This window comes from Oikopleura dioica, chromosome XSR (assembly GCF_907165135.1).
Source record: "Oikopleura dioica chromosome XSR, OKI2018_I68_1.0, whole genome shotgun sequence".
NCBI lineage: Eukaryota > Metazoa > Chordata > Appendicularia > Copelata > Oikopleuridae > Oikopleura > Oikopleura dioica.
In genome coordinates, this window is record NC_137294.1 from 3035533 (window position 1) to 3061394 (window position 25862).

Below are 25862 nucleotides of genomic sequence, written 5' to 3' on the forward strand. Positions count from 1 at the left end.
GAGAGTCCAGCTGTCAGAGAATATGATCGCAAATGGCAAGTTGAAGTGGCTCTCTCGCCGCTGCTCCCTAAAAATTGTCGATCTCTTTCGACCGAAATACGCCAAGCTCGAAGCTGAGCCCGCAAGAGTTAGCATTGTTGTTTTCCAAAGGTAATCCGTGAAGCCGATGTGCTCAGCCGTAGATTTAATGTTTTAAAAAGCGATTTCGAAGCAAGCGAATGCTTCCTTTTTTAGAACGCTAATTTAGCTCTTTTCAGTTAAAAAATTCAACTAAAATAACTCAATTTTCGCGCTGCGGTAAATTCATTATTTTATCCTTCTTGGACTTGGTTTATTATGATTTACGTTCAATAGTAACGTGCTTGTATGGACCTATATTTATCTGTTACAAGGTGTCGCCGAATAAGCAATCCTAGTGGCAACAAAGCCTTTCAAAGTTTCTTTCGAATCGGGCTCTTAGTTCTAAGCAGCATAAAAACACAGGTTACTTATTATCCTATTTCTTTTAGAAAACGCCAAGACGAATTGAAGGATCTGCTATTGCCAAATGAAGATGTCGTCTAAACAATTTCAGAAGACGATCTAAGTAGAGCTGTTCTCTTTCTAAAACTGTAAAAAATCATTATTATTATCAGCCCTGTATATTTGTCAACCTGTTTATACTCACATATCAGCCACTGCAAATTCAAAGTAAATGATTTGAAATAAAACATAATTTATGCACATAAATAACGATGTATTTTGATAACAATAAAATATTTGAGATTCCTAAGTAAGCACTGCTTTGATTAACAAAGTGCCATTTTTGAAAGCAATTTATTCTGTCAACTAAAACTTAAAAAGATAATAATGCAAAGTTTTCGACGAACAAATTGATTCAAAAAGGTTCAATTTTATAAAAAAAAAAAGTTTCAAAAATTTAAAAAAATTGCGATTTCACAGAGCATCTGTGACAGAGGGTAAAGATCTCTCTTTTTTATTAGATAAATTGAAAATCTCGTGATTGTTATCCTACTTCTGTGAGAACAGTGAAGCCTGCAGGAACACTAGTAGTAGCGAGAACACGGGTTTTGTTGTATCCACGTGTTCTTCGACGTGGAAAAAAAATTCAATGATTTCATTTTTCGTTTTTTTTTTTTCGGTAAATTTTGAAACAAGGAGTCACTTGAATTTCCAATGCTTATTTTGTTCTATTAATTGGCCGTTTCTAAAACCGATTGAATGTTCCAGCAAAATGGCGGCCCTTGAAATTCGCTTGTTGATATTCATTTCATACAAGAGCATTTCCGCCTTTGAATTCGCGCCCGAATCGAAGTGTTTCTGTTTCAGTCCAAATCTACACTTTTTCTGACATCACCAGCGCTATTTTCGACGGTGTTACTTTTCACGTTTTCGACTGTTGCCAAAACACAGAAGAATAAGAGTTTACAGCGCATTTAATTGCAATTTGGACTGGCCGTCAATTACAATACCCAATTAATTGAAAATTGAAAACTAAAAATTGCTAATTCTAGTAAGCCGCGTATTCTACTTCCTTAATAATTTCAATAGAGTTTTTAATCCGCTCTAAGTAGTAGTTGAATTTATTCCAGGGGCGACCCTCAAACTCGACGGGTCAATTCGGACATGAATTTAAATTTTAAACAAGTTCAATCACAAATTCTAAAACAACCAAATTTATGGCAACAGCAAACTAATAATGTTTATAATAATCGTCGGGGTAGAGGTCAAAACGTACCAGTTGCACAATTTTCGATTGCAAAAGCGAGCAATAATATTCGTAACTTCGAGATAACTTACTAAATTTAAAGCTCTTCCCACGGAAAAAGAGATGATAAATTTGAAATTAAATTAGTAGGACCAAAACAAGCTCTCCCAGCAGTCACATGATCGATGAGGATTCTGACGTTGTTATGTTACTTATGGTTTTCTTTGGCGAATTCGGTGACACTAGAAGGGGGCGCTAGAATGGTGCGAGGTGGCGCGGCGGTGCTAGAAAACGAAAGCGATACGCGTGGATACCGCGCGGTGCAAGCCCTCTCCTGCTGCGCTTGTGATTTTCTCAACTCCAGAACCAAGAGCTCGAAACAGTTTTACAATTTCAGCTAAACTCTGAATAAGGGTGCTAGTTGAAAAGAAATATACATAAACAGGAATCGCAACAAAAAGGAATAGCGAAAAAGAAATACAGAGAAAAGAAGTACAGATCGAACGAAATCAACGATGAGATTGCTCCACACTACTATTCTGGCTGCTACAGCCGCTTCTCAAGGTAATTAAAAAAAAAGAAACAGAAGATAGGAATTGAAATAAATTTTGAATAAAACAAAATTCCCGAAAAAGAAAGTTTATTAGAAAAAAGAAGCACAGATTTTTTCTTCAAAAAAAATTTATAGTGTCCTCACTGAAAATTGCTTTCTTGAATGTATGATCTTATAAGAGATATTATCTGGTATCGCCAGAATCACTTAGAACGGGCCGAGGCATTAACGTGATGCTGCGGGGAAACTAAGTCAAATATGCTGTCCGCACAGATGTCCCTTTTTTGACATGTGAATTTGCATCCACCTTGGATCGCTTTTGGGGCAGAACTTTTTATTAACAAAATCAAGTGTCTTCGCCCTAAAATTTCTTATATCTAAAGAAGCTTTAGATCAGTCAGTAGTAGGTCAATCTGTCTGTCTAAAATCAAAAACCCCTTAAAATATCTTGAAAAGAAACTTTTATCAAACCATTTAAAATATCTCTTCCACGTAAAAAAGCTCGCTTAAAAGTGGTATGGGTCTGTAAGAGGCTCGGAATGCGCCGCAGCCAAAACGTTTCGAATCTCAGAAGGCTGTAACGTCATAAACGTTTACAGAAAATTGGCAAGTCCTTTTACGCAAGGGCGAAATATGCGTTTTTTCTTTGGCCAACGTTTTTTTTGTCTTTTCAAATTAGAAAATCAGCAGCCTTTGCTCCGAGCATCTGTTTTATTAAAAATAAATTCCTTTTTATTAAAAAACCTCTTTCTGCTCAAGTAAAACGTCATATAGCCCCTGTAGCCTACTGTTAAACGTGCGAAAATTCATGACAGAGTTTTGCTGTGCTTGAAGTATTTAATTCGCTGCGGGAAGATTTAGAAAGTATTTTCGTGCATGAAAATTATGTTTTTGCGTACGTAATTGAGTGAGACCGGAAGTTAGGATCGTGTTGCCCGTTAAACATGAAATATAGGGAGTTCCCAAGACGCAAAATAGTAAGCTAGGCATTTAGCAAACACCCGTGACAGCCCTAAAACGTGCGCTGGCGATGGCACATGGATCGCGCGCGCGGCAGGGTTAAATTTGAAATCATTAAAAACGCCCCTTCTCATCCAGAAATCCGATTTTTAACTCATGCGAGAGGGATTATCAGGGAGAATCGAGCCTCAATTAATTTCAATTTCTCTGAAAAATGTCCTGTTTTCCGACAAAATCGCTGAAATTTCTTTCAGAATCCATATCTTGGCAAGAACAGTTGATCAATCGATTGAGCCAACACACGATTTCAAACAGCTGGAGTCTGCATTCTAGCTCTCTCGAAGAAGACGACTCATGCGCCGATCGCTGCATCCTGAACCCATCCAATCGTCTCTCGTGTGGCCGTTCGCGAAGCCGAGACCAGTGCGACTCGCTCAACTGTTGCTGGGACGCAGATTCCGAAATGTGCTACAAGCAGGTAAGACGCGATTAAACCTGCACTAAGGCCACTTTAAAATTTCTATTCAGGTATTCGATCACTGCCCGAAGGATACATGCGAGCGCATTGATCCTCAAGATCGACAAATGTGCTCAGAAATTCTCGGCCCAGATCTGAATCAGGAAGAATGCGCAGAACTCGGATGCTGCTATGATAGGAATGGATAGAAAACGATCTTAGCTTCGATTTTCCGTCACCACTTAAAAATCTATCGTTAGGGTTAGGGTTAGGGTTAGATCCAGGGTTAGGGCTAGAAATTCTAATTGTGGAAATTTGTTTTATTCATAAAATTTTTCTTGAAAAAAAATTTTGGCATTTTAGAGTAATTTGAGAGTGTGATTTTCTAACCTGCTCAAAAAGTTACGTCGACTTTTGCTACTCATCGGTTCCAAAGGAGACCGCAATGGCACCTGCAACACTGGAATGCGAGAGCGTCGAATCTTCTCAGAAGGAGTCTTGTGGATATGGCCTGTCCCGTGACGCCTGTCTCGAGCGAACGGGTTGTTGCTGGCACGTGGATGAAAACGCATCCACTTATTGCTACAAGCTAAGGATTTATAATCATAACTAAACTTTGCTCATCAATAATTTGGTCACTTATTGAGACACAGTGAATTGTGTAAAGAAAATAAGAAGATTGAATCCAAAATAGTCTGCTATCGTTGGCGCGGCAAACAACTTCACTTCTTTGGCTGGATCGTCTCAAATCGACATTACGGTTGATGACATGGAACTCATGGTTTGACAGGGCTCCTTTATTTTGATTTCATTTCCTTTCTAGCCTCCAATCAATCTGAAAGTCGCAAACAGGGACCGTCAACAGGTAAACGCACTTATTTCTGACTCTCTTCAGTCCTCGTCTGCAACGATCCCCGGCTCCCTGCGAAAGAAGCTCCAGCAATGGACAAGCTACGGCGCCGCCTTCACGCAGAAGATAGAAGTCAGCTGCGCCACGAAATCGAAGGTAAAGCAAAAGACAGCGCTCGAATCGAAAATTTGAAAATTAAAATTTTAAGCCCCTCGACTGCATCAACAACAAAAACAGCGAAAAACTACTCGGACTACTCAAGGAGGAGATATCAAAGGCTAATTACGGGCTCGCTCACGTTGCTGACGAGTATAAGGCGAAGGAAATGCTACAGGGGCTTTATGATGTACTCAGGACAGGGTTGATACTTTAAAATGAAAGTCAAGGTCGATTGAAAAAGTCAAATTACGAAAATGCGCTAGAACTTATAAAGAATAACCCTGACAAAAGCTGGTTCTGCATGAACGAGCCATCTGCTCGTTTCTGTCGAACCCTGGTTCTCTCCGGTTTCACGCTGACAGAAGTGAACACCGAGGCCTTTTCGCCAGAAGAATTGATCGTGGAAGCGAACACGCGCTACGAGGCGTTCCTCCGATTGATGTGCGACTTCAAAATGCTTGGCTCCTTCAGACCGCAGTCCAGCTTTGGAGAAAGCTTCGAGACCGACCAGTGCTCGGCGACATTCCTGTTGATGCAGGTTCACACGCAGTCCCTGGATTCGGTGGAAATCATCCCCGTCCAGAGCAGCCACGCTTGCCATGCCGAAAAGGGATGTTGGAAGCAAATGAGGTAAGCATCATCTAAATGAGAAACGTTACGTTATGTCGACACGAATAATATTGTGTTAACTTCGCAGAGGCAATTATTTCTTGGGTACATTGTAGACCGCTGTTGTCTATTGACTCAGCTCCGTTGTGGCCCAATCGAATTCGGACAATTCATATATGACAATATATCTGGTAGATTCTACAACATAGAAATTCATAATTGAGCGAACATTCAATTCGGAAACCATCGAATTCCACTTCCGAATCGATAGAGGAAAAAATGAATATGGAGCTGTTTCGTTAACTATTTTTATTTCCGCCAAAAAGCGGAAGCTCACCAGTTTCAAATCATATTTGTCATGTGCGGCTTTATCCTCTTTAATTTATTCAACCGCCGGAAGTTCTAAATAATTGATTGCCGCTTTCCGCCAAAATTCAACTTTGCATCAATAGAGGTCACTTCTACAGAACAACTTCTACTGTGATGGTTTAAATTGGTTGTGAATTTCTAATAACAATAGAAATAAGAATAAACAAAACTGTGAAAGTTAACGAAAACCCCTCGTCGATATATATTTTCACAAAGCAAGAGCCTATTTGTTTCTTTATACAAAGTAGAGACTGGTTATTAATCTATTACGTAGCCTGCGTGCGGCGATTATTGACTTGTTTGGGGAGTACACGCAAAGCTCGAAGAAGAAGTTCATCAACATGTGGCGAGACGCAATGAGCCCACTCTTGACTCCTCCGGAAGACTCCATTCTAATCGAGAGCAGTTGCATCAGACCCACTCTCAGCAAATTCATCCAGACCAGAGGTAAACAACTTAAGCTTATTTACGAAAAAACAATGATTTTCAAACAATGCTTCAAGCTGATTATTAATAACTCAGCTGATTGAAACGAATCCGAATCAATTTTAGAAACCGATCGCTTGAACTTTCAACTTGTGGGTATTTTAAAAAAAGGATTATACAATGGTTACGAGCACAAACTTGCACAAGAATGATGAATTTGACCTTTCTAAAAAATGCTCTCACGGGAGTTGAAACGAATCCGTCAAAGTTCAATTTCGAGCTCAATATAAAGCCACTTTCTAAACCCTACATATAGCAATAATTGCTGAAATTCGGCTAACTTTATCGCAAACAGGCGTTTGAAAGGCGCGTTTTTATCATTTCCGCGTTCTCTCTTCTAAATCTGGACTTTTTAGATGATATGTCGAATCAGTTTGACAAAGCTCCCGCTCCGCAGAAGAAAGCTGGAGACCAGACCAATTGAAGAATTCGGCGCTAGAATTGTCCGAGAATACGTCGGAATATTGAGCCCTTCCCTGTTGCTTTTGATGACCCTAAAAGCCTATTGTATACTACCTCAGACTGTACATAATAAATTAACTCTAATCCATGTTTAATTGAGTCCTTTATTGAAGTTTACAGACGTTTTGGAGCCTCAGAAAGAATCGGAAGCGGTAAAATTGGATATTATTTTGCTATTGATTGGCTCGAGTTCGACCATTTCTATACGGCCAAATCAGTAGTCGTCGAGAGTCAGTAAAACATGTGTTACGCGTTGGCGCAAAAAAGTTACTACATTTGAAACGCCGTTTTTATACGTGACCTCTCCCACCAGTTTCCTCACTTAGGCAGCTCTCTCTTTCTCCATTTTAACAATGATAAATTATGATTCAAGCAATAAATTTGATAATTTGATCAAGCAGGACTTCAAAGCAGCATTTTCTTTTCAGAGAAGGCTCCTCCTTTTTGTTCGATCGAAGCAGAATTAATGAAATTAAAAAATTGTTCGGATGAACATCAATAATTGTTTGGTAGAGTTGGAGTTGTCTGATTAAATTTAGGCCAGTTTTAAGTTGTAATAAATGATCAAAGGAGAGTGCTTGTTTACCTCAAAGCGTCGCAATATTATGGCAAGTGCGGAATCAATCGATTCTTGCTTCGAGTAATTTTGTGTCCATCAATCGCCGAATTCTTTAAGTATTTCTTTCCCTTTGTTTTCTGTAAGCAAGTGTCTAGGGAGTAATTAGGGCCAGATGAGCACCAAACACAAGAAAAAGAGAGCTAGGCAATAATATTATGTTCACTTTTTCGAAGTACTTTTTGATAATTGAAGAAAAACAAAAAATATACTATACTATTGTTAATTGCCTAGTTGTCCAGTTAAAGTAGTTCTTAAAGATTGCTCATTGTCCGTAAGGGTTAGGTTTTGCGTTAACTGGAGGTTAATTAGGTCTACATTTCCACCACGAAACATATTCGAGACCTAACTGAAATGTATCTGAGGATTATCGATGTTGAATTCGACAGAGTGAGGGAAAGAGTAAAATCGAGTTGAAGTTCAATGAACGGCACGGACAAAACTTGTCAATTGATCTTTCTCAAGGACCGCTACAAAAGACCAAAAAGGAAATGAAAAACGTTCCTCAAATACTGTCTCGTCACTTGATTTTTACATTGTTCCCCAGTCGAAGATGTTACTCTTGAATTGCATGCGAAATCCAGAGCCTATGTGTTCATGGAATCGGTTCAAAAAGGGAGGGGACTTATGACTGTCAACCAAAGGGGAGAGATCATTAGATAGAAATTATATAGAAAATAAATGCAAGGGAAACAGCAATAGGTAGTAAGGGGAATGTTCGATTAAGGCGATTAAGGCTAATTAGAAGAAGAGAAAGGTGCGCTAATCAAACCTCGTTGACAATGATCCGTCTTCTTTCCAATTTCGTCCGCTTCACTCGTCTCCAAATCTAAAAACGAAGAAAAATGAGCATTCGAAAGTTTGTCTTTGAACCTTTTTTGCAGAGACAGAAACTCTCCTCTCAGGCGTCGGCTTTCTTCAAATTTTCAACTGATAACGTTATCGCTAGAATCTTTTCAAGAGCATTTTCTGGAGCTTCGGAGGGTGAAAATTAAGTTCATCTAGCAGTAACGACAGCAAATTCGTTACAAAATTGGCTTTGATTGGCTCTAGCAAGCTGTCTTCTATTGAACGATCTCTGTAGTACTAACAATAATTAGTTGACCGCAAGACACGATTCTACAATGCTGGAGGAGGATGTTTCGAGTGGTCGCCTCTCGCCCAGATCGCCTCTCGCCCAAGTCGCCTCCTGCCCAGATCGCCTCTTGCCCAACTTGGGCGGGAGGCGATCTTGGGCGAGAGGCGATGTGAGATTATTTTCAGTGTAAACTAACAAGGACAAATTCAAGTTGGGCGAGAGGCGATCTTCGGAAGAAGGCGTGGAACACTCAAAAATGACTCCATTAGACTTCCCTATCATGACTTGCTCCCGCTCAGCAAGTACCTTTCGTCGTAAAGCCTGAACCATCTTTTTATTATTTCATTCGAACGAAATATTTCGCTAGATGAGCTGGTACAGTCAGGAAATTTTTGAACTTCTGACGAGTGAGGTAGCCGGTTGAGGTAGCAGGGGAACTGATACATGGTGAAGACGACTGATGATATACTGATATATCGCCTCCTGCCCAGATCGCCTCTTGCCCAACTTGGGCGGGAGGCGATCTTGGGCGAGAGGCGATCTGGGCAAGAGGCGATCTGGGCGAGAGGCGACCACTCGGATGTTTCCCGTCCGATAGCAGACCAATTAAAAGTTTTTGAGTGGCGATCATTGTCGACCTACCGTATAATGCCGTATAACTTCGTCACCTCTCGTGGCATAAGCCGCTTTCCATTGTAATAAGTTACTCCTTCTCGCTCTAAAAGATCAAGTAGTAGCACTTGTTAAATCAATCTTTCTAAAATAGCCGCTAATAATGAAACAAGAGATAACTTTCGCTCCAATTCCGTAAGTACGAAAAGCGAAAAACTGCAAATAAGAAAGCCGGTAAAAAGAGACTGTCGCGCAGCAAAGAGCGGAATAAATGGAAGCTGGAAAGCAGCAGGCGGCATTTGGAGCACGAGCTCGTGTCTCAGACATTTCCGTGGGTTCACATTTTCTTTTGCTCGCTTCCTCGAACATGTGTACCCATTTGTAGCCGATTGCGATATCCTACAACCATAAGTACAGACAGGCGCCCTGAGTAGGCTCGTGAAAGAGCCGACGTGCGGGCCGACTTTATTGTCTTCTGAGCTTCGGCAGCGTCAACCCTTTCCTCCCCGCGCCTTTTTTCTTCGCCAGTAATTTTCTGCTGAGAAAATTGAAGCCGCGGAGGAGAGGTAGATGGCGGTTTCTAAAAAGAAACATTCAGATTTGGAATGATCTCGGTTCTGGTGGTGATACTTATTGGATTCTTGTATGGCATCACCACCATCGATCGAAACATCTATGCAAGTACATTCACGTTGTGAGACAACATTCCAAACAGAATTAATTGATTCCTGCTCTGCTTTGAAAGCAAAATAGAAAACCCCCTTTTTATGCTTTTGGGCGTTTTCATTTTAAAATTGTATTTTTCTATTTTCAGTGTAAATTCTACTCGCTCAATTATCGAAAGATGTCATTCCACGTGACAATTTTCGATAATCATTTACGAGCGAACGGATAAGGGAAACTGGAAGAAGATAAATACAACTTGTACTACTGAAAAGTTATTGTTGTAAAAAGGAGTTTATGCGTAAATTTGTATTAATTAGTCGTGTTCAGCAATTAATCAAAGCGGCGCGGCACGATCAAATGATCGAAAATGTGGAAAATGAAGGGACCTTGCTGCTAATTTGCATCGGCTTTCCAATGACTTTGGCACGGATATTCGAGAAATTACACAATCGCTTAAATTTTTGCATTTTTTAGGGTTAGGGTTACGATCTTATACACGAATAAAAAGTGTAAAAAGAGAACCTGCTTTACTGAATTCCAGCTTCCTGGTAAAAACTAGCAGCGTCCGGAGCCACTTATCATTTTTACGGCTTCCAACAGCGTCTCGAACTGACCCTTTTTAGTAGCCGCTGACCGCGAAAGCTGCCTCTTTCCCCTAAAACAAAACCCTTCGGAAGTCACTCGTGTTTATCAAATAACTGGCTGGCACGTTTAATTACCGTTTACCGTGGCAAAAACGAAAACAACAACTTCTAAGGGTCGCCGCGATCGGCGCAGATTTACGGAAACAATCCATTCCATAATGAAATCAGATTGCGGGAAGTTAGAGAAACAATCGTAATTTGCCAGAACCAGAAATCTGATTTTCCAATTTTGTTAAGTCGAAAGTAGAATAGAACAAGGAAGGAGAGATTCTTGGGATAATTAAACGAGATAAAACATGGTCACACTTCTGACTAGTCAACTAGTAGTACAGTAACATGGGAGAAGAAATCGTGATAGAATGATAGAATTCTTGTCGCATTATTGAGCGAGTTTTCGGACGAGGTAATTAAATCGCTCGAATACCCAAATACCAAAGTTGCTCATCATGATCGGCATCGGCATGAATTCATGGACAGCATCCTCCGGCATCCAGCTCAAGTAAGTCTTCAAGCCTTCAGCTCGTTACGCGGTCACTTTCGATTTAGCTTCTATCAGTACACGTGGCTAACTACCATTTTTCGCTCGCTGATGTTTTCATCATCGTTAAAAAAATGGATGATGCTTTGAATTCAAAGGAAGCCTTATTAAGGATCATCGATCTTCTTTTCTTCCGCCCGTGTTAATGCTAATTCTTGATCGTGGCCTTACATTACTCTTAGTACACTTGCTTGGCGATATTTTCGCTAAAAATAGAAAACACTTAATCTTCTCGGCTAAAAATTATCTTCCAATAGGTGGCAATAGATGTAATGCTATGTTATAATTTAAAACTGCCGATTCAGCAGATTAACCAAGTGCTCTCATCTGCTTTACAATTCTAGTCAAGTACATCGACTGATAATGAGCTTGTCGAAACGTGCGATTATTGAACTGAAGCAATCCGTTTTTCGAGTGCAGTTGACAATCAGAATTCGGAAATCAGTTGTTGAGCTTTTCGGATTCCGGGAAACCGAAATTATCAGCAATTAACTCTTTAATTTTCTCATTTCTCAGCGATACAATGGAAGAACACTACGGGCGAAAATACATCCGCCGAATGTCGCTTGAGCTACTGAGTCCGTGAAAAAGAAGAAGAAAGCGGAAGTTGGAAAGGCTAACTACCAGAATAATAAACTAAGAAACACGTGTTCGAATATCAATCTTTAGAAAGGTTCCTTATTTAACGTGGAGCGGCAGATGCGTGTCAAGGAGAAGTTATCGCTTGCACAAGATCCCATGGCTCTCAAATACGGCACCTTTGCTCCTACTTTGGAGCAAGCCATAATTCTATCCATAATCCGGAGGGTCAAAACCAACGATTTCCATTTCACGTTTTGACGCTACTCGACAATTTCAAATTTAAAAAAATCATCAATCATACTCTTTCAAATTCACTTACTTTTAACCAATTTTAGTAACTGATATTTTTTCATAAACTCGTCTACACGTCAAAGTCGTCCTTGTTGTTTGGGTATATTCGCAGTAACTCGTGTTGTGATGGAATTGGCGTTTGAATACAGCTTTGTTATCGTCGGGATGATCCGGGGATCACCAACTCATCCACTTTGCATTCACCTGTTGCGCCTTTTTAGAGAGTCATTTTCAAAACACAAGTTTGTCTTTTCGGGATTATTTATTTTCGAGGATTCTTTTGTGAAAAGGAAGACGAGAGTTTGTTTGTCTGAAAAATCTATGGTATTAATTCATAATTACGATTTTATTTTGAGAGACGATCTTATTTGATTATTGCTAGTTACGACTCTTCTTGTAACTCGCTCGTAAGAATCGCTATTTGTCCAGTTATATGCGGGCAAAGGTTAACTGCTCGTTGTTTGTAGGTGACGGGCTAAGCTGGCTTATTTGTATAAAACTAGAGTGGCGGGTAGGCTACTTCTAAGCGAACTGCTCAGATTTGAAGCGAACGAATAGCAATCGCGAGCTAGCAATTAATGTCGTCGAGTTGTGAAAACAAACTTATTCAGGCGCCGCTACATCTTCAAAACTCGAAATTATTATTTTCTGATTGAAGACATCTGTTTTCGCCCCTCCTCTTCTACCTCCGTGGGAAGCTGAAACTCATGGATGAAGAGGACATGGGATTATTGATGGCAAACTTGAGCCAGGAGTCCGAAAATATCGTTCTGTCAATTTCCATAATGAGTAAATGACAAGAAGATTATCAAATCTTTTGATTCAAATGTCAACTACAAAAGTTTGCAACTAAGTGAAAAATGTAATGACTGTAACAGTAAGAGGAGGATTCTAAGCTTTTTAACTGAGCTAGCTGTGCTAGGATTAGGCTGAAATACAGGAGTTAGCAAACACGCGATTTTGTCAAAGACGGATCCGGTTAATCCGGTTAATAACCGTTATCCGGAAATTATTGAGGGTAAAGGTGACCGTTGAGTCGTTTCGTTTTGCGTAACCCAATAAATTTGGTCCTACAATGTCGATACATGGTCATTACAATGTGTATGATGTTAACTAGCATCAAGGACGTCTCTTTGAAGTCGCAGGGACGCATAAGGGGAGGTAAGAAATGCTTGTACCAAAATAGTTGCTGCTTCGAGATACATATTTTGAGTAGATGGTGATTGACTAAAACGTGATTTTCCGATAGCGTGTTTGAAGCGCTTCAGAATTACGAGAGCAGCGGAAGACCAAGTGTTATCTAAGAAAATCTCAAGGCGGATTTCATTCCCAACCGAATTTTCTCAGCCGTTTTAGAATGCTAGAAAGCAAGTTCAGATGAGTTTTTTTATCTTGTTTATGAATGCCAAACTCTTTTATCCGAAAAAGATAGCAAGAATTATTATTTTATCTATGTAAGTATAGAGATCTATCTTTTTTCTACACTGTATAGAAGCCTTTGCTAGCCATGTTACTTTTCGCTGTTACGAAAACGCGTAATCGGGACCTACCCGGTCTGTTCTCGCTGTTCTGTTTGATGCGCAAATGTCAATCTTGCACAGAGAGGTCGCTCGACAAGTTCGCCAAGGAATCTTCACTTTGAAAATGCGTGTGCTCGGGTTACTTTTTTCCTTGGCACTTGCCGACAGAAGTCCGCTAGAAGCAAGAGATGATGGGAAGTTTTGGCTGAATGGCGAGCCGATTACGCTTGTTTCTGGATCTATCCACTACTTCCGTGTGCCCAACGAATACTGGCTAGGCAAGGATCATCAATAACCGTAGAGATTTCTAAAGCTTTGCAGTCGCTTGACAGTAGAGCTACTACTGTCAGAGTAACGCGTAATATTTTGCAACTTGAATGTCAGCAGCTGGCGATAGCAAAGTGGCTCAGTGGATGATCCTGCGGATGAGACCGCTTGACAAAGCTCAAATACGCAGGCCTCAATACCGTCGAGCTGTATGTCTCGTGGAATTTGCATGAGGACCGTTTTTCCTTTGATACAATTATAACTGATGCGCCATCTAATACGTGTAAAACAATGCGCCTGTGTTTATAATGATAATCGGCCACTATTCATGGTTAAACAATCGAAAAACTTATTTAAAGCCTTACCAGGGCGAGTTCGACTTTTCGGGTGACTTGGATGTTGTCCGTTTCATCGAAATGGCCGAGGAACTTGGACTACATGTGATCTTCCGCCCTGGCCCGTACATTTGCGCCGAGTGGGAGTGGGGAGGACACCCGTACTGGCTTCTTCATGATACGGAAATGAAGGTACGCACTACCTATCCTGGCTATTTGGAGGCTGTGGAGAACTTCTACCGCGAGTTGTTCGGTCGAGTTAACCATTTGATGTACCAAAACGGCGGCCCCATCATTGCCGTGCAAATCGAAAACGAATACGCTGGATTTGCTGAGGCACAAAATATCGGTCCACTCGACCCGGCTTTCCTCACATGGCTCCGTCAATTGATCAAGGACCAGAACTGCGAAGAGCTTCTTTTCACTTCTGACGGAGGATGGGATTTCTATAAGTATCAACTCGAGGGAGATCCTTATGGACTCAACTTTGACGATGTTCTGAAAACTGTTAACTTCCAGACAAATGCGAATTTATGGCTATCCGCCCTTGAAAACGTCCAAGTACGACTCTCATTTAGCTTCTCTTTCGTATGTTTTTGTAGCCAAATAAGCCAATGATGGTTATGGAATGGTGGTCAGGCTGGTTCGACTTTTGGGGCTACCATCATCAGGGAACAACTCCGTAAGTAAATCTTCCAGATGCTGATTTAAGATTCCATGCGGAATTTAAAAACCACGTTCTTCGACTGTCTATTGGATCGGACAAACCACAAAAAATTCTTAAGGGCCAGCTTTGAGGAAAACTTGCGATCAATCTTGAGCGCGAACGCTTCTGTCAACTACTACATGTTCCATGGGGGCACCAACTTTGGCTTCATGAACGGTGCCAATTTCAACACGAACTCGCAGACTGGCGGGCTCGAGTATCAACCAGGTCTGTTCTTCTGATCAACATCCAAAGACATTTTTCTAGTGATCACAAGCTACGACTATGACTGCCCCCTGTCCGAAGAAGGGCGAATTACTGAAAAGCTGGATATTACTCGAACTGTGGTTCAAGAAATTCTTGGATTTTCTCCCCCTGAAGAGCGACCTGCTGATCCCGAGATATTTGTTTACGAAACAACGGTGGCTTCTGAGGCGGCATCTCTCTGGAGAAATTTGGCCCAAGCTGAAACCTTCGCCTCCGAGGAATGTATCGCTATGGAGTGGTTCCCCGTTAATCAGGGTCGAGGTCAGCCCTATGGATACGCTCTTTACAGGTAGCGCAGTTTCTTGTAACTATGAGTAGTTATTGCTTTAGATCTCAAGCTTCGTTTCCAAAAGGAAACATCACTATCGACGGAATGGACAAGGCGCTCTCCGGTCGAGCAAACATCTTTGTCAACCAAGAACGAGTCTACTCGATCACCAACACTCCCGGCAACCAGAACATTCTTTCCGAAATTCCCGTCGATATGCCTCAATGGGGCAATGTCGTCGATCTTTTGATCGAAAACTCTGGCCGAATAAACTACAAAAAACTTAACGACGCTTATATGGGATTGAAGGAACAGATTGGCTTCGGTGGCAATTTCGACGCTTCTTGGAATATCTGGTCGCTTCCTTTCGATCAGGAAAAAGGCTTAGAATTCGATCGGATTGATTACGATTAATTTCCGAGTCCACGAAGAAAGATTTAATAAAGGCTAATAAACGAAAAGCCCGAGTCAGGAGTACATCGAGAGTCTCAAGTGGGACTCCAATCCAGTGATGTTTATCGACGCGCCTGCGTTTTATAAATTCGATGTGTACGTCGACGAGCCCATGGATGCATTCATAAACATGACCAAATGGGGCAAAGGTACGTGCCCATTTTGATTTCTTGTTGAAAACTGAAACAGGAGTCGTCTTCATAAATGGCCGCAATTTGGGACGGTACTGGTACATTGGTCCGCAGCAAACTCTCTACATCCCCAAGACCTTCCTGACCAGACGCGACTACAATTCAATCGTCGTTTTCGAAGAGATCCAAGGAACCGTTTCGAATTGATCAAACGTGTTTTTGATTTGATATAACTGCTCAATCACTATTTTGAAACGTGCGCAGCCCCTGAAATTCGTGAAATCGAATTTTCAGCGACTCCGATTCTCGACGTGAATCAAGAAGAATGGCCCCAACCTCAATAAATTCATTTAACTGCTGCAAAAAGACAGCTAGAATAAAGAACTCACTCTCGCACAGATTCTTGCGGAAAACAGACGAGTACAGTTAGAGTAGCATTAAATTTCTTTATTGTGCAAATATCAGAGATAATAAATGGCTCTTTGTTTGATAGAGTGCGCTGGCTCTGAGACATAATTTCTGAAATTGATTCAGAGGCCGAAGTTATCCCAAAATAATATCTTTGCGGCGCCCAGCAGGAAAATGAAGCAAAACATGGCAACTAAAAATACAATTTAGAGTTCAATGTTTCCGGCGATCCACTTACTTAGCCGCTGTGGTGTATTTCGGGTAGGCACTTCTTTTTTCTTTTCTTTCTGTTCTGGACCTAGTCGGTGCATTTGTCGCGCGTACCGAAGCGCTTTTCCTCGGCAGTTTCGGCAAGTAATCGATCCACAAATCACGGGGCGGCACAACATTGGGGGGTAATGAGATCTTTCATTGCCGGATGGTCTTTTAAGAGCTCATTTAGTAAGTAAGACGGACACAGCTTGAGAATCAAAGAAGCCTATCCTTGGTGCAGTCATAGAAAAATAAGGCTCGTTGCAACAAAGATCCGAGAAATTGTTGCGGTCGTCTAGAGAGTGATCGAGCTGCATATACTCGTATTCTTCTGGAAGTGGCCCTCTGACAACCAACCCGACGTTTGGGTCGTACTTGGCTCGCTCGAATGCTTTCAAGTATGCTGAAAATAGTGAATAGGTAGCGAAGAATTCGATCTTTCTTGAAAATATGCTTTCTGAACTCACCTGGTTTTCCTTTCATTTCAAAGTATCGGTCCATCCCTTCCGTTGTTTTCTTGACGAGGCCCTTTGGAATCTCAAGTAGGGAAGGATGTCCGCGATATGCTAGTGATGGTGCTACTGGTTCTACTCCGTCATTTTCTTTGTGTTTTGCTCATTCGAGTTCCATATTCAAGGATTAACATATCTATTCGTCCGATGGTGTATTCACATAACAATTAGAAACAGCTTGTTTTGAAGCTGATGAAACTCAACCTGGCTCAGTGTCTTCCCTTGGCGGTTCAGTCTGGAGACTCTGGATCTTTGATTTTGATTTTTTGAACTTCTTTGCTTTCGTTTTGGTTGGTTTTGCCGCAGAAGGGGACCTTTGTTTTGGGATAATATTTTCGGTAAAATTAGTTTTCCGTCTTCAATTCTCGTGATTCCGCTTTTGACGCATTTCAAGTTCGGCTAATTAATAGTATTAATTTTTCTCTGTTGGAATGTATGATCCCTTTCGCGGAACTCGCTCACGATGCTTGAGAAGTCATCTGCGGTGCTCATTTTTTTAAACTGGAAGAATGACGACGAAGCATGCTCAAAAACATTCCACCGCAGATCATCTAGAGATTTTATCCAATTTATGACCATAACAAGTAAAGCAATAATTATCAGTTCAGTTTGTTCATTAACGCATAAATACAAACAATTCGCAGAGCAAATTTTCGGCCCAAACGTAAAGTAAGTTATACTTTTCAAATCCAATCAAAAAAAGTAATATTATCAGATAATAAGACGCGAATTTTTCGTCGTGATAACTTTTCATTGTTCAACGAAATACTCGAATGCTTTGGAGAAATCATGAAGGGCTGCCAAGCACGCTATATAAACTCCGTTGGGGCATCCTTCTTGCTCAGAAGAGAATTTTTAGAAAATTTCAGGTTTTGAAGCTTAATTTTAACCGTTTGCTTTACCAAAATATGTTTCAGGAAGGAATTTGTAGAAGATAGGACAAGAGTATTGGAGAAGAATGGTACGAACTGTAAGTTATGATAATCAGGAAAATGAGAGCAAATTAACTTTGATAGCGGGCCAAGAGATCCGATGAAGAACCTGGGCCGTCGAAACGCAACACGGCGCGGAAAACCTCGCACAACAAGACGGATCTTGCGAAGTCCGTCCGAGAAGCGGTTACAAAAAAGCCGAAGAAGAAACTGATCCTCCCGAAGCCCCCGACTGGTAGTGGCAAGAAAAAGAAGAAGTTTACCGGTAAACGACCAGTTGCGAGAAAGTCGACTGCTCGACCAGTGGAAAGACTCCGACGAGCGCCGGAAAACTTCAACGAGGACGCAGAATGGGAACTGGAGGTAAACACAGATCATTTATTTGAAATTCAACAGTTTTAACAGGAATTCGGCGGCATGTATCTCGCCTGGGGAAAGAAGAAAGTGCGTCAACCCGACGGATCCACCATAACCGAGGCCTATTTGAAAGGAGGTATGATTTTAAAAACATCTGAATGGACACTTTAATATTATAAATATATTCTATAAGATTTACAAAAAAATTTTCAGACACAGAGCATCGAATCTGGATCAAATGGACAGTCGCGTTTAGTGACGGAATTCGCTGGTCGGCCGAAAAACAAGGCAAAAAAAGCAAAAATAATAATGATGTTTAAATTTATAATTCAGACAAACTTGTCGGAGTCGACAAAAAGAAGATCAAAGAAATCGTCAATGCTCGGGAAGCGTGGCCACTGCCCTCGATCAAGGATGGCCGTCGCTCCTTGTGGAAGGCGAGAAAGTTGATTTGCCAGGGCTTTGGCATCACCGAGTGGCAGCCAGCTTCGAGCAAGCCCAATGACAAATGGCAAATCATTGATCCTGAGCTGCCAACAACTACGTCGGAGGTCGACGACACCGACGAAGAAACTGATGACGACGAAGCATAAACCGCTATATTTCGCCCTCTTTCCCACTTCCATTTGTTTAGCCGATTTCCTTAGACAAATTTCTCTGGCTGATAACATCCCGATTACAACTCAAATTCTGCCTGCAAAGATTGAAAAATAAAACACGAAAAAAGTTTCGAAATCTGGAAATCTGCTGCCGGAAATCTGGCGATGACATAAATTGACGGGAGCAGGCATTTCTTTAATAAAATCGCTGAAAGAAGCTTGAGCTACTGGCCCCAGCCACGTTTCCAGAGAATACATGAGTCCTTAGTTTCCGCCGTTTTGGAATAAATACGGATCCGTTATTCTCTAATGACCAGAAACCAAGTATCCAGAATACAATTAATTAATGTTCCGTCCTAGAACCGTAGAAAATACTAGTCAATAGAGAATCGATTTTTAGCGGCCCACGCGAAAAAGGGATGAGTTCCCAAAGGAGCCCCTTCTTTATTCTTATCATTTTATTGCCTCTTTAAATTTGACAAAAATGAGACAAGCAATAAATTACTTGTTTTTACTTGCTTCAGTTACAGTCACAGTTAGCGAGACAGTGAATCAAGAAGATGCATCGCAAAAAACAATTTCTGACTACACGGGCATTGAACAGTGCGAGATCGAGCACGGAAAGCTTAAAATTATGCTCGACAGGATGTTGGACAAGGTAACTCTCACTCGAGCGGAGTCTCTTTTTTTTCAAGTATTTGTTGTTTGGGGTTTATTTTATTACTAAAACATGAAGACTTGAATGAAGCTTGCAGTTGTAACGGATGTCCGTGGACTTACTCTAATTTAAGAGCAAATATTTTAAAACTCTTTAATTGTTTATTGATGCTTTTTTCATCCACGTGCTTGATCTTTCGAAAATACTGTATCGCGTAAACAATTTTTACGTAAGGAGCGGTACGATCCGCGGATACGACCTAACTTCGAGGAGCGTCGACCGGTGGAAGTCGGCCTCAATTTATTTGTTGCTGGTATCGACGAGGTTTCGGAAATGAAGATGGACTACACGCTGACAGTGTACTTTCTCCAAAAATGGCGCGACCCACGTTTAGCAAAGGGGTTGAATATTCAACGCGCTGCATTCGACCAAGGGCAGCGCATTTGAATCAATCCCCGCACAGTTCTTGACCCTGCTGGCGAATTCGGTCCCATCGGCTGGCTCGACAACTGCTCCATCGCGCTTTCTTCAGTCATCGAAAGCGATATATGGTCAGGCTTTCTTGAACAGACTTTCAAAAGTTCACGAATTTCACTACTTTAGCTCGCTGAAAATTTTTGTTCTTCAGACCCGAAAAAGCCCAAAAAAGGTACCAGACGTATTCTTTGTCAACGAAAAAAGCTCCTTCCGACATACAGTAACAATGATGAACACAATGGTACGTTTGTACCCAGGAAAGAGTTTGTGCCAACGCTAGAATATTTATGCCCGTGTTGTTGAAATTCTGGAAAGACGGAAATGTTTTTTACTCGATAAGAATAACAATGAAGCTTGTTTGCCCTATGCTTTGGTTGAAGCACTTTCTAAACATTAACACTAAACATCATGTGATCGAACTAAAGAAAACGCAGTCCGCAAATTTTCAAAAATAATCTATTGTCTTGATTAATTTTGAACCAAAATCCAGCAAATGCACAAGTATCCCTTGGACGAACAAAACTGCTCCTTGATCATGGAATCGTACAGTCATTCGGAAGACGAAATGAACCTGTATCTGATGGGCAACGAGAAAGAGGGCTTCAACAGCATCGGCAACAGCATCAACGGGCTGGACGATCTCAGGGAGGGATTAGAAGCGATAACGTAGCGCGAAAAAAAGTGGCTTAAAAATCGCGTGAATAATTACAAACCCCAGCCAATATATTTACTAATGGCTGTGCATAACACAATTTTAGAAGACTGAAACCGTTGCATAACAAGCATAATAAGGATACCAGTCACATAATTTTGTTTTCTAATCTCGCCCAGTCTCCAGCAATTCGAGGTGCCGAAATTACACACTGGCAACATTGATTCAATCTCAATTATTATTTCAGATTCAGCAGGCGAGTGTCCTGCGCACCGTGCACACACAAAACGACTTTACGAACCATCGCATCACCCTGAAGGGATTTGGGGCGACCTTTACCCTTAGAAAACGCGAACTTCTAAACTCACAGTTTTGTCTAAGCAGAGACTGTTCATTTAGAAAATGCGTCGTAGAAAAGCAAATTACAGGGGATTCAGGGACAAGAATGTCACTAGATTCTTTGAGGCCTTTTTGAGAGTATCAAATAATCACTTATCTAACTATTAGCTAAAGACAGATTTTCAGTAAAAATCATCAATCGAAATTAAACCTCAAAATTTCCCCTGAAAAGTTCTGGCTTCGACGCCGAATAACCTACTTTCTCTTGCAATCCTACGTTCCCTGCACTCTGATCACCATTCTTAGCTGGGTCTCGTTTTGGATCAATTACGAAGCCACAGCTGCGCGAGTTTCCCTAGGACCGTGATCCGTTTTTATCAACAAATGTGTTATTAATTCAAATAGCACAGTTAATTAACAGCTACAATAGCTTGAATATTCTATTCTGCGTTTATTTTGAGCGAAAGAAGACATTATAATTGGCGTTTTAATACCGTATTTGGCTAAATTGGGATTGGGCTTCTATCACCGAGTTCCGTAAACAAAACCTAATCGAGCTCGTGGCTCAGCTGCTTGCATCCAATAACGAGCTGTTTTCAAAATTCCAAGTTTCCGTCTCTCCTTCCTTTTCTTGGGGAATCACTCGCAAAAGGCATCACCACGGTGATGACGATGACTACAATCTACACGCACGTCTCTGCCGGAATGCCCAAAATCCCTGACCTCAAAGCGCTAGATGTTTATATGCTCGCATGTTTCGGTACGTTACCCATCATATGTAGTTCAACTGGCGTAAGCATAATTTAGAGATCACTAAAATTGAACCTCTCCACATCAGACTCTAATCATTAGAGTATTAGTTTAATGAGACAACAAAAAACTCATGCAATGGCACTCGAGGTTCTATTTCTTTCTCGGAAGATTGTTAAGAAGGGATTTTCTTGTTCAAGTTATTTGCGGAAGACGCGCGAATGTTTACATCTTGGCATGTTCAGTTGCAGACATATCTGGCCGCATCAACACTATAAACTGGGAGTTTATTTTGCTTCTAAACTTTTGAGTTATCGCTGGAATGTAAACACGCCACCACTCACAGTGCTCAGAGTCTTTTCAGTTTTTGTCTTCATGGCACTGCTTGAGTACGCGATCGTCAACTACTCTTACTACGGGCGGAGAAGGAAACTCTCACGCCAACGGCATTCGCAACTGGTCGAGAAAAGCGAAGAAAGTATTGATTTGAGCGATTCGTACGGACTTGGCGGAGGTGGAAGCAGAATCAGAACATGCAGGAATTCCCTGGGAGGAGAAAGGCAACGGTTTTAAAAAGAGGAAATGTTTACTTTTCAAAAATGCTCACGCAGCAAAAATAAGAAGCTCATTTATCAAAGCATAATTTGTTTTGAAATCGGCGCAAGAAATACGATAACGCAAAGATCAGTCCCGAACGGAGATGGTCCCCAGCCAGGAGTTCTATTTACTATTATACGGGAGTTTTTCTGCCTCTTGAAAATCGACTAGTGGTTCTGTAACTCTAAAAAAGCTGCGCAGAAGGGACGCGACACGACTCAGGCGGTTGAAGGGGATCTCAGTTTGCGACATCAAAGATGTTTCTGTGATCGACGAGTTCAGCCGCCGCGCTTTTCCGGTGAGCGGCGTTTCTTGTCACTTTCCGTTACATAGCTTCTCTTTCAGATCTCGTTCATCGTCTTCAACATCGTCTACTGGGCTTACTACAAGACCGACTGGGGAAGGTTCACAAGCAATAAATAAGCGCGGGTCGATTAATACTCGGCTCTTGGAACCTAAAAATCAGAAACGACTTAGTTGGTGACCGCGACGAAGGCCGCCACACTTTGCTTGCATCGCGCAAAGAGCTCCTTCTCTGCTTAATAAAAGTAACTCTAGAATTGACTCTCCAAAACGTGGAAGCTGCCTTATCTCTTTAACCGGTTTATTTGACTGATAGTGACATAATATAAAGCGCGCAGCCAACTTTGCGGAAATATTTACGTCGATATTGATCTTTATTAAAAACAGATCAAAATTATTTATGCCTAAAGATGATTAACTGAGATTTACTTGGAAGAAGGGTACGATTAAAATGGCAGCATTTGAGGTCAGTTAGTTTTTTCTCCAGTGAAAAAAAACCACTGAAATCAACGAGGAAAACGTTTGAGAGGAACCAATCTGCTATTGAATACCTCTTTGTAGCCCACAAATTGTAGGGCCATCCAGTCCAAAAGTCGTCCAAAACCTTTGGTATCTTCAAAAATGATGACTCTGCAAATAGGAATCAAAGTGAAAATGGATTCCTCGTGACCAGGTGATAAGAACGTTGATAAAGTCATTATTCACGCCGTGTCAACGGGGAGAAATCGGGGAGTGCCTTTACGATTCATGATTTCTTCAGCAGAGGTGAGCAACGCTGTGACTCAGCCTGTGAGTCTTTATTTCGTGGATTGCTTCTGGTGGTCACATGTCAGCACTTCCAGAAAGCATTCTACTCGTCTCAGAGCCGCGCGCCTACACTGATAAGCAAACAGCTCAACCTCTTTCTGTTCACTTCATAGCTCACTCCTACTTTTACCAAAAACCGAGGAAGTTTATTCCTACACTTTATCCTGCTTTACTACTGGCCCTGAGTTTCGCCTGTTCTACGGCGAATCTAGGACTAAGGATTAGCAGCTCGCCAGAAATAGAACGCGGCAGGGGAGCCTAGTCAACAGAGGCAGAGATTCCCAGGGAGCAGCGGAAGGTGTCAAAGGCGCTCGAGAGCAAGGGATTCAAGCGGGTGCAGCGGAATCACGCCGGTTCATTCCAAAAGGTTCTAGCCTGAAGCTAAAACCTATTTTGAGAAAAAACTACGCAGCAATCCAGGAGTCTCTCAGCGTCTTTGCAAGCGCCAAAGGCGATTTTTCGTCAAATCGAGTGATTGAGTCATTAACACCCTACATTTGAAAGGCTTTCTTTCTTTTCATCGGGGATAACTGACGAATCGCCACCAGGTTGAGATTTTTTGCCGCGGCCAACCCATTTTCTCACAAATAAAAAATATCTTGAGTTGACAAGAATTCAATTACTTTTCAATTATTAGCGTAAACTTTTCGGATTTTGCCTTCGTTGAAAAACAGAACAGAGAAAAACAAGAGATATTTAGTACTAAATCGGGAAATTTCACTAATTCCCAAAAACATATGAGATCATAGTGATTCATGGTTATCACAGGCGTGAATGAGATGAGCCCTCCCACTCAGGGAATCTCGCATTATTTTACAACCTATCCCTCTATTGACAATAGACTATTGTCAAAAAATACCCTTACCGAGAATAAACGAGCAATAATTTTAGAGACAAGTGAAAATGCCCGGTCTTCCGACGGTTGTAACGATTACAGACACCTCTTCTGGCTCCGGACCCATCCCGTTCTGGCTGGTTATCGTCACTCGCTTATTTGCTATTTTGGGTAAGATCAATGTTCATAATAAAGGATTATTTCAAAGAAACGAAATTAATTTAATTCCGAAGGACTTTCCTCTCTCGTCTGGATCTCCATTTTCTACGTAACTGCTGGCGGACTTACCACTCTTCTTGGACTCTTGATGTTGTAAGTTTTTTTTTGATTTTTTGACTTTTTCTTCCGCGAATCCATTTTATACAATTTTAGCATCTTCGGAGTCTACCACTTCTGCATGGAATGTAGCTTCTTCTGCGTCTGCGGCATAAGGGAGCGCATTCCCCTCCCAGCGCCGATTTCAACCTTCCTCGACTCCGTTGAAAGCCACCGCCCAAGCTACTTCTACAGAGCAGTTCTCTACTTTCTGTAAGTCACCTATCAAAATGTCACGGACTCTATCAAACTCTAGCACTCCTGTTTCGCTCGCTATCGCCTCTAAAAACGTCACTTGGTACGTCTTCTTCAACTGTGGCTCCCTTATCTTCTCCTGTAAGTACTCTACTCGTTTTCATTCTGCTGAGGAAACTTTCTAGCTCTGCTGTATGGATACTGCGTGTTTTTGATCAAACGAAATGGTTCTTCAAACTGGATCACTGCCCAACCGCCGACTTCCCTAAAAAACTAAGATCCTCTTCCTCTGTACTCTTGACCGCGATTTGACCAGAGAATCAATCAAAAATAAACACCTGAATGCGAAAACAAATCGAATAGCTAAAGTTTCCCGTGAACTTTCATTCTGTCTAATTGTTTTAATCAAAATGATGCATTGGCAGTAATCAGGTGCAATCAATTGCTTGGAGAGCAGTTGCGGTTTTCGTGATTTGCGCCACAGAAATCCCCATTCCTCGTTCTCCCCATTTTCGAGAACGAAAGAGAATGAACTCGAGGACGATGAGGAATCTTGAAAGAATCAAATCCTTGCAAAAACTGTACCAAAAGCAGCGGCAGCAAGAGCGCAAGACAAGAACTCGTAAAAGATCGCACAGAGAAAAACTTGCAGAATCACCTCTTTCTGCAACTTTCGGCGGGCCGATTTATTACCCTCGTCCAATGCGGCCGGAAGACAAAGAACGTTGCTATAGAACATCGGGAAAGCATAAAAGAAAGCGAGTTGTGTTCTCAATTCTGCGCTGGCTTGGTGAGAAACTAGAATAGAAAGTTTTTTCTTTTACTTTTAGGCTGTCTTGGGGATTCGTCAAAAAAGAGTGGGTTTATCGAGTGTGCACCGATCTAGGGCTAGAAAAAAATACGTTCTCTTTAACCGCGTGGGACGAATTGTACATTCCAATGTAGTTTAAGACTTTGAAGAGCCCTAGTTCAAAAACTACTGATCGTATAAATCTGAAAATTGAAATGTGCCTTTGCACATCCTTAATCTCTCGCTCTTTAAAATTTCAGCGAATTATCGCGCACCACCAGCGCTCTGCAGCGGATTACGTCTGACCTACTTCGCGCTGCGCTCCTTTTCTCACTCGTAAGTCAGGTTTCAATTGGGATTTTTTATTATTTTCAAAGTGAAAATATAGGTTTTCGATAGTGGAGATTTCAAATTTTGAATAATATTTACAAAAAATCAATGCGAAATCAACTCAAACGGTCAAAACAAGAGCAACAAGTAATATGAGAATGAGGTTT

General features: G+C 41.3%; 7 protein-coding genes across 7 annotated transcripts; 6 read left to right on the forward strand and 1 right to left on the reverse strand.

The window, feature by feature from the left end:
* Positions 1–2063: 2063 nt before the first annotated feature.
* LOC145707222 (uncharacterized) lies at positions 2064–4901 on the forward strand. Its single transcript, XM_081784713.1, has 7 exons — positions 2064–2272; positions 3476–3699; positions 3750–3865; positions 4069–4265; positions 4371–4459; positions 4502–4684; positions 4737–4901. The coding sequence occupies exons 1-7, from the start codon at positions 2224–2226 to the stop codon at positions 4899–4901; spliced, it is 1023 nt and encodes a 340-aa protein (XP_081640839.1). The 5' UTR covers positions 2064–2223.
* Positions 4902–4988: 87 nt separating this feature from the next.
* Positions 4989–6697, forward strand: LOC145707223 (uncharacterized). The gene is made up of 3 exons (XM_081784714.1): positions 4989–5317; positions 5940–6112; positions 6508–6697. The coding sequence occupies exons 1-3, from the start codon at positions 4989–4991 to the stop codon at positions 6573–6575; spliced, it is 570 nt and encodes a 189-aa protein (XP_081640840.1). The 3' UTR covers positions 6576–6697.
* Positions 6698–13224: 6527 nt separating this feature from the next.
* Positions 13225–15809, forward strand: LOC145708799 (beta-galactosidase-1-like protein 2). Its single transcript, XM_081786498.1, has 9 exons — positions 13225–13438; positions 13591–13659; positions 13785–14323; positions 14365–14444; positions 14548–14696; positions 14736–15024; positions 15066–15374; positions 15472–15605; positions 15646–15809. Exons 1-9 carry the CDS (start codon positions 13225–13227, stop codon positions 15792–15794), a joined length of 1932 nt encoding a protein of 643 aa, XP_081642624.1. The 3' UTR covers positions 15795–15809.
* Positions 15810–16429: 620 nt separating this feature from the next.
* Positions 16430–17238, reverse strand: LOC145708800 (uncharacterized). The gene is made up of 4 exons (XM_081786499.1): positions 17222–17238; positions 16964–17073; positions 16715–16861; positions 16430–16650 (listed from the first exon to the last, which is right to left on the reverse strand). The coding sequence occupies exons 1-4, from the start codon at positions 17236–17238 to the stop codon at positions 16430–16432; spliced, it is 495 nt and encodes a 164-aa protein (XP_081642625.1).
* A 435-nt stretch (positions 17239–17673) lies between these two features.
* LOC145708801 (uncharacterized) lies at positions 17674–18641 on the forward strand. Its single transcript, XM_081786500.1, has 5 exons — positions 17674–17729; positions 17776–18054; positions 18097–18184; positions 18262–18336; positions 18382–18641. Exons 1-5 carry the CDS (start codon positions 17718–17720, stop codon positions 18639–18641), a joined length of 714 nt encoding a protein of 237 aa, XP_081642626.1. The 5' UTR covers positions 17674–17717.
* Positions 18642–19131: 490 nt separating this feature from the next.
* On the forward strand, positions 19132–22719 carry LOC145708802 (gamma-aminobutyric acid receptor subunit beta-2-like). Its single transcript, XM_081786501.1, is given in 10 exon segments — positions 19132–19305; positions 19540–19706; positions 19909–20045; positions 20259–20448; positions 20960–21159; positions 21426–21533; positions 21888–22083; positions 22292–22418; positions 22466–22524; positions 22587–22719. Coding segments are annotated over 10 exon segments (1491 nt in total).
* A 921-nt stretch (positions 22720–23640) lies between these two features.
* Positions 23641–24918, forward strand: LOC145708519 (uncharacterized). The gene is made up of 6 exons (XM_081786198.1): positions 23641–23778; positions 24122–24236; positions 24299–24377; positions 24438–24593; positions 24637–24716; positions 24761–24918. The coding sequence occupies exons 2-6, from the start codon at positions 24134–24136 to the stop codon at positions 24850–24852; spliced, it is 510 nt and encodes a 169-aa protein (XP_081642324.1). The 5' UTR covers positions 23641–23778; positions 24122–24133; the 3' UTR covers positions 24853–24918.
* Positions 24919–25862: the final 944 nt, after the last annotated feature.

Bases quoted from the DNA above. Each gene is read 5' to 3' on its own strand.
- LOC145707222 (XM_081784713.1), top strand. From the start codon at position 2,224: ATGAGATTGCTCCACACTACTATTCTGGCTGCTACAGCCGCTTCTCAA. The intron at 4,266-4,370 runs AGCTAAGGATTT...TGAATCCAAAAT, and splicing joins CGCATCCACTTATTGCTACA to AGTCTGCTATCGTTGGCGCG. The intron at 4,460-4,501 runs GTTTGACAGGGC...TTTCCTTTCTAG, and splicing joins TTGATGACATGGAACTCATG to CCTCCAATCAATCTGAAAGT.
- LOC145707223 (XM_081784714.1), top strand. From the start codon at position 4,989: ATGAACGAGCCATCTGCTCGTTTCTGTCGAACCCTGGTTCTCTCCGGT. The intron at 5,318-5,939 runs GTAAGCATCATC...TCTATTACGTAG, and splicing joins GGATGTTGGAAGCAAATGAG to CCTGCGTGCGGCGATTATTG. The intron at 6,113-6,507 runs GTAAACAACTTA...TGGACTTTTTAG, and splicing joins CAAATTCATCCAGACCAGAG to ATGATATGTCGAATCAGTTT.
- LOC145708799 (XM_081786498.1), top strand. From the start codon at position 13,225: ATGTCAATCTTGCACAGAGAGGTCGCTCGACAAGTTCGCCAAGGAATC. The intron at 13,439-13,590 runs GCAAGGATCATC...CCTGCGGATGAG, and splicing joins GCCCAACGAATACTGGCTAG to ACCGCTTGACAAAGCTCAAA. The intron at 15,606-15,645 runs GTACGTGCCCAT...AAACTGAAACAG, and splicing joins CATGACCAAATGGGGCAAAG to GAGTCGTCTTCATAAATGGC.
- LOC145708800 (XM_081786499.1), bottom strand. The intron at 16,862-16,963 runs GTTGAGTTTCAT...AACTCGAATGAG, and splicing joins AAGGGAAGACACTGAGCCAG to CAAAACACAAAGAAAATGAC. The intron at 16,651-16,714 runs GTGAGTTCAGAA...CACTATTTTCAG, and splicing joins TGAAATGAAAGGAAAACCAG to CATACTTGAAAGCATTCGAG.
- LOC145708801 (XM_081786500.1), top strand. The intron at 18,055-18,096 runs GTAAACACAGAT...CAGTTTTAACAG, and splicing joins ACGCAGAATGGGAACTGGAG to GAATTCGGCGGCATGTATCT. The intron at 18,337-18,381 runs GCAAAAAAAGCA...TTTATAATTCAG, and splicing joins CTGGTCGGCCGAAAAACAAG to ACAAACTTGTCGGAGTCGAC.
- LOC145708519 (XM_081786198.1), top strand. From the start codon at position 24,134: ATGCCCGGTCTTCCGACGGTTGTAACGATTACAGACACCTCTTCTGGC. The intron at 24,378-24,437 runs GTAAGTTTTTTT...ATACAATTTTAG, and splicing joins CTTCTTGGACTCTTGATGTT to CATCTTCGGAGTCTACCACT. The intron at 24,594-24,636 runs GTAAGTCACCTA...ATCAAACTCTAG, and splicing joins AGAGCAGTTCTCTACTTTCT to CACTCCTGTTTCGCTCGCTA.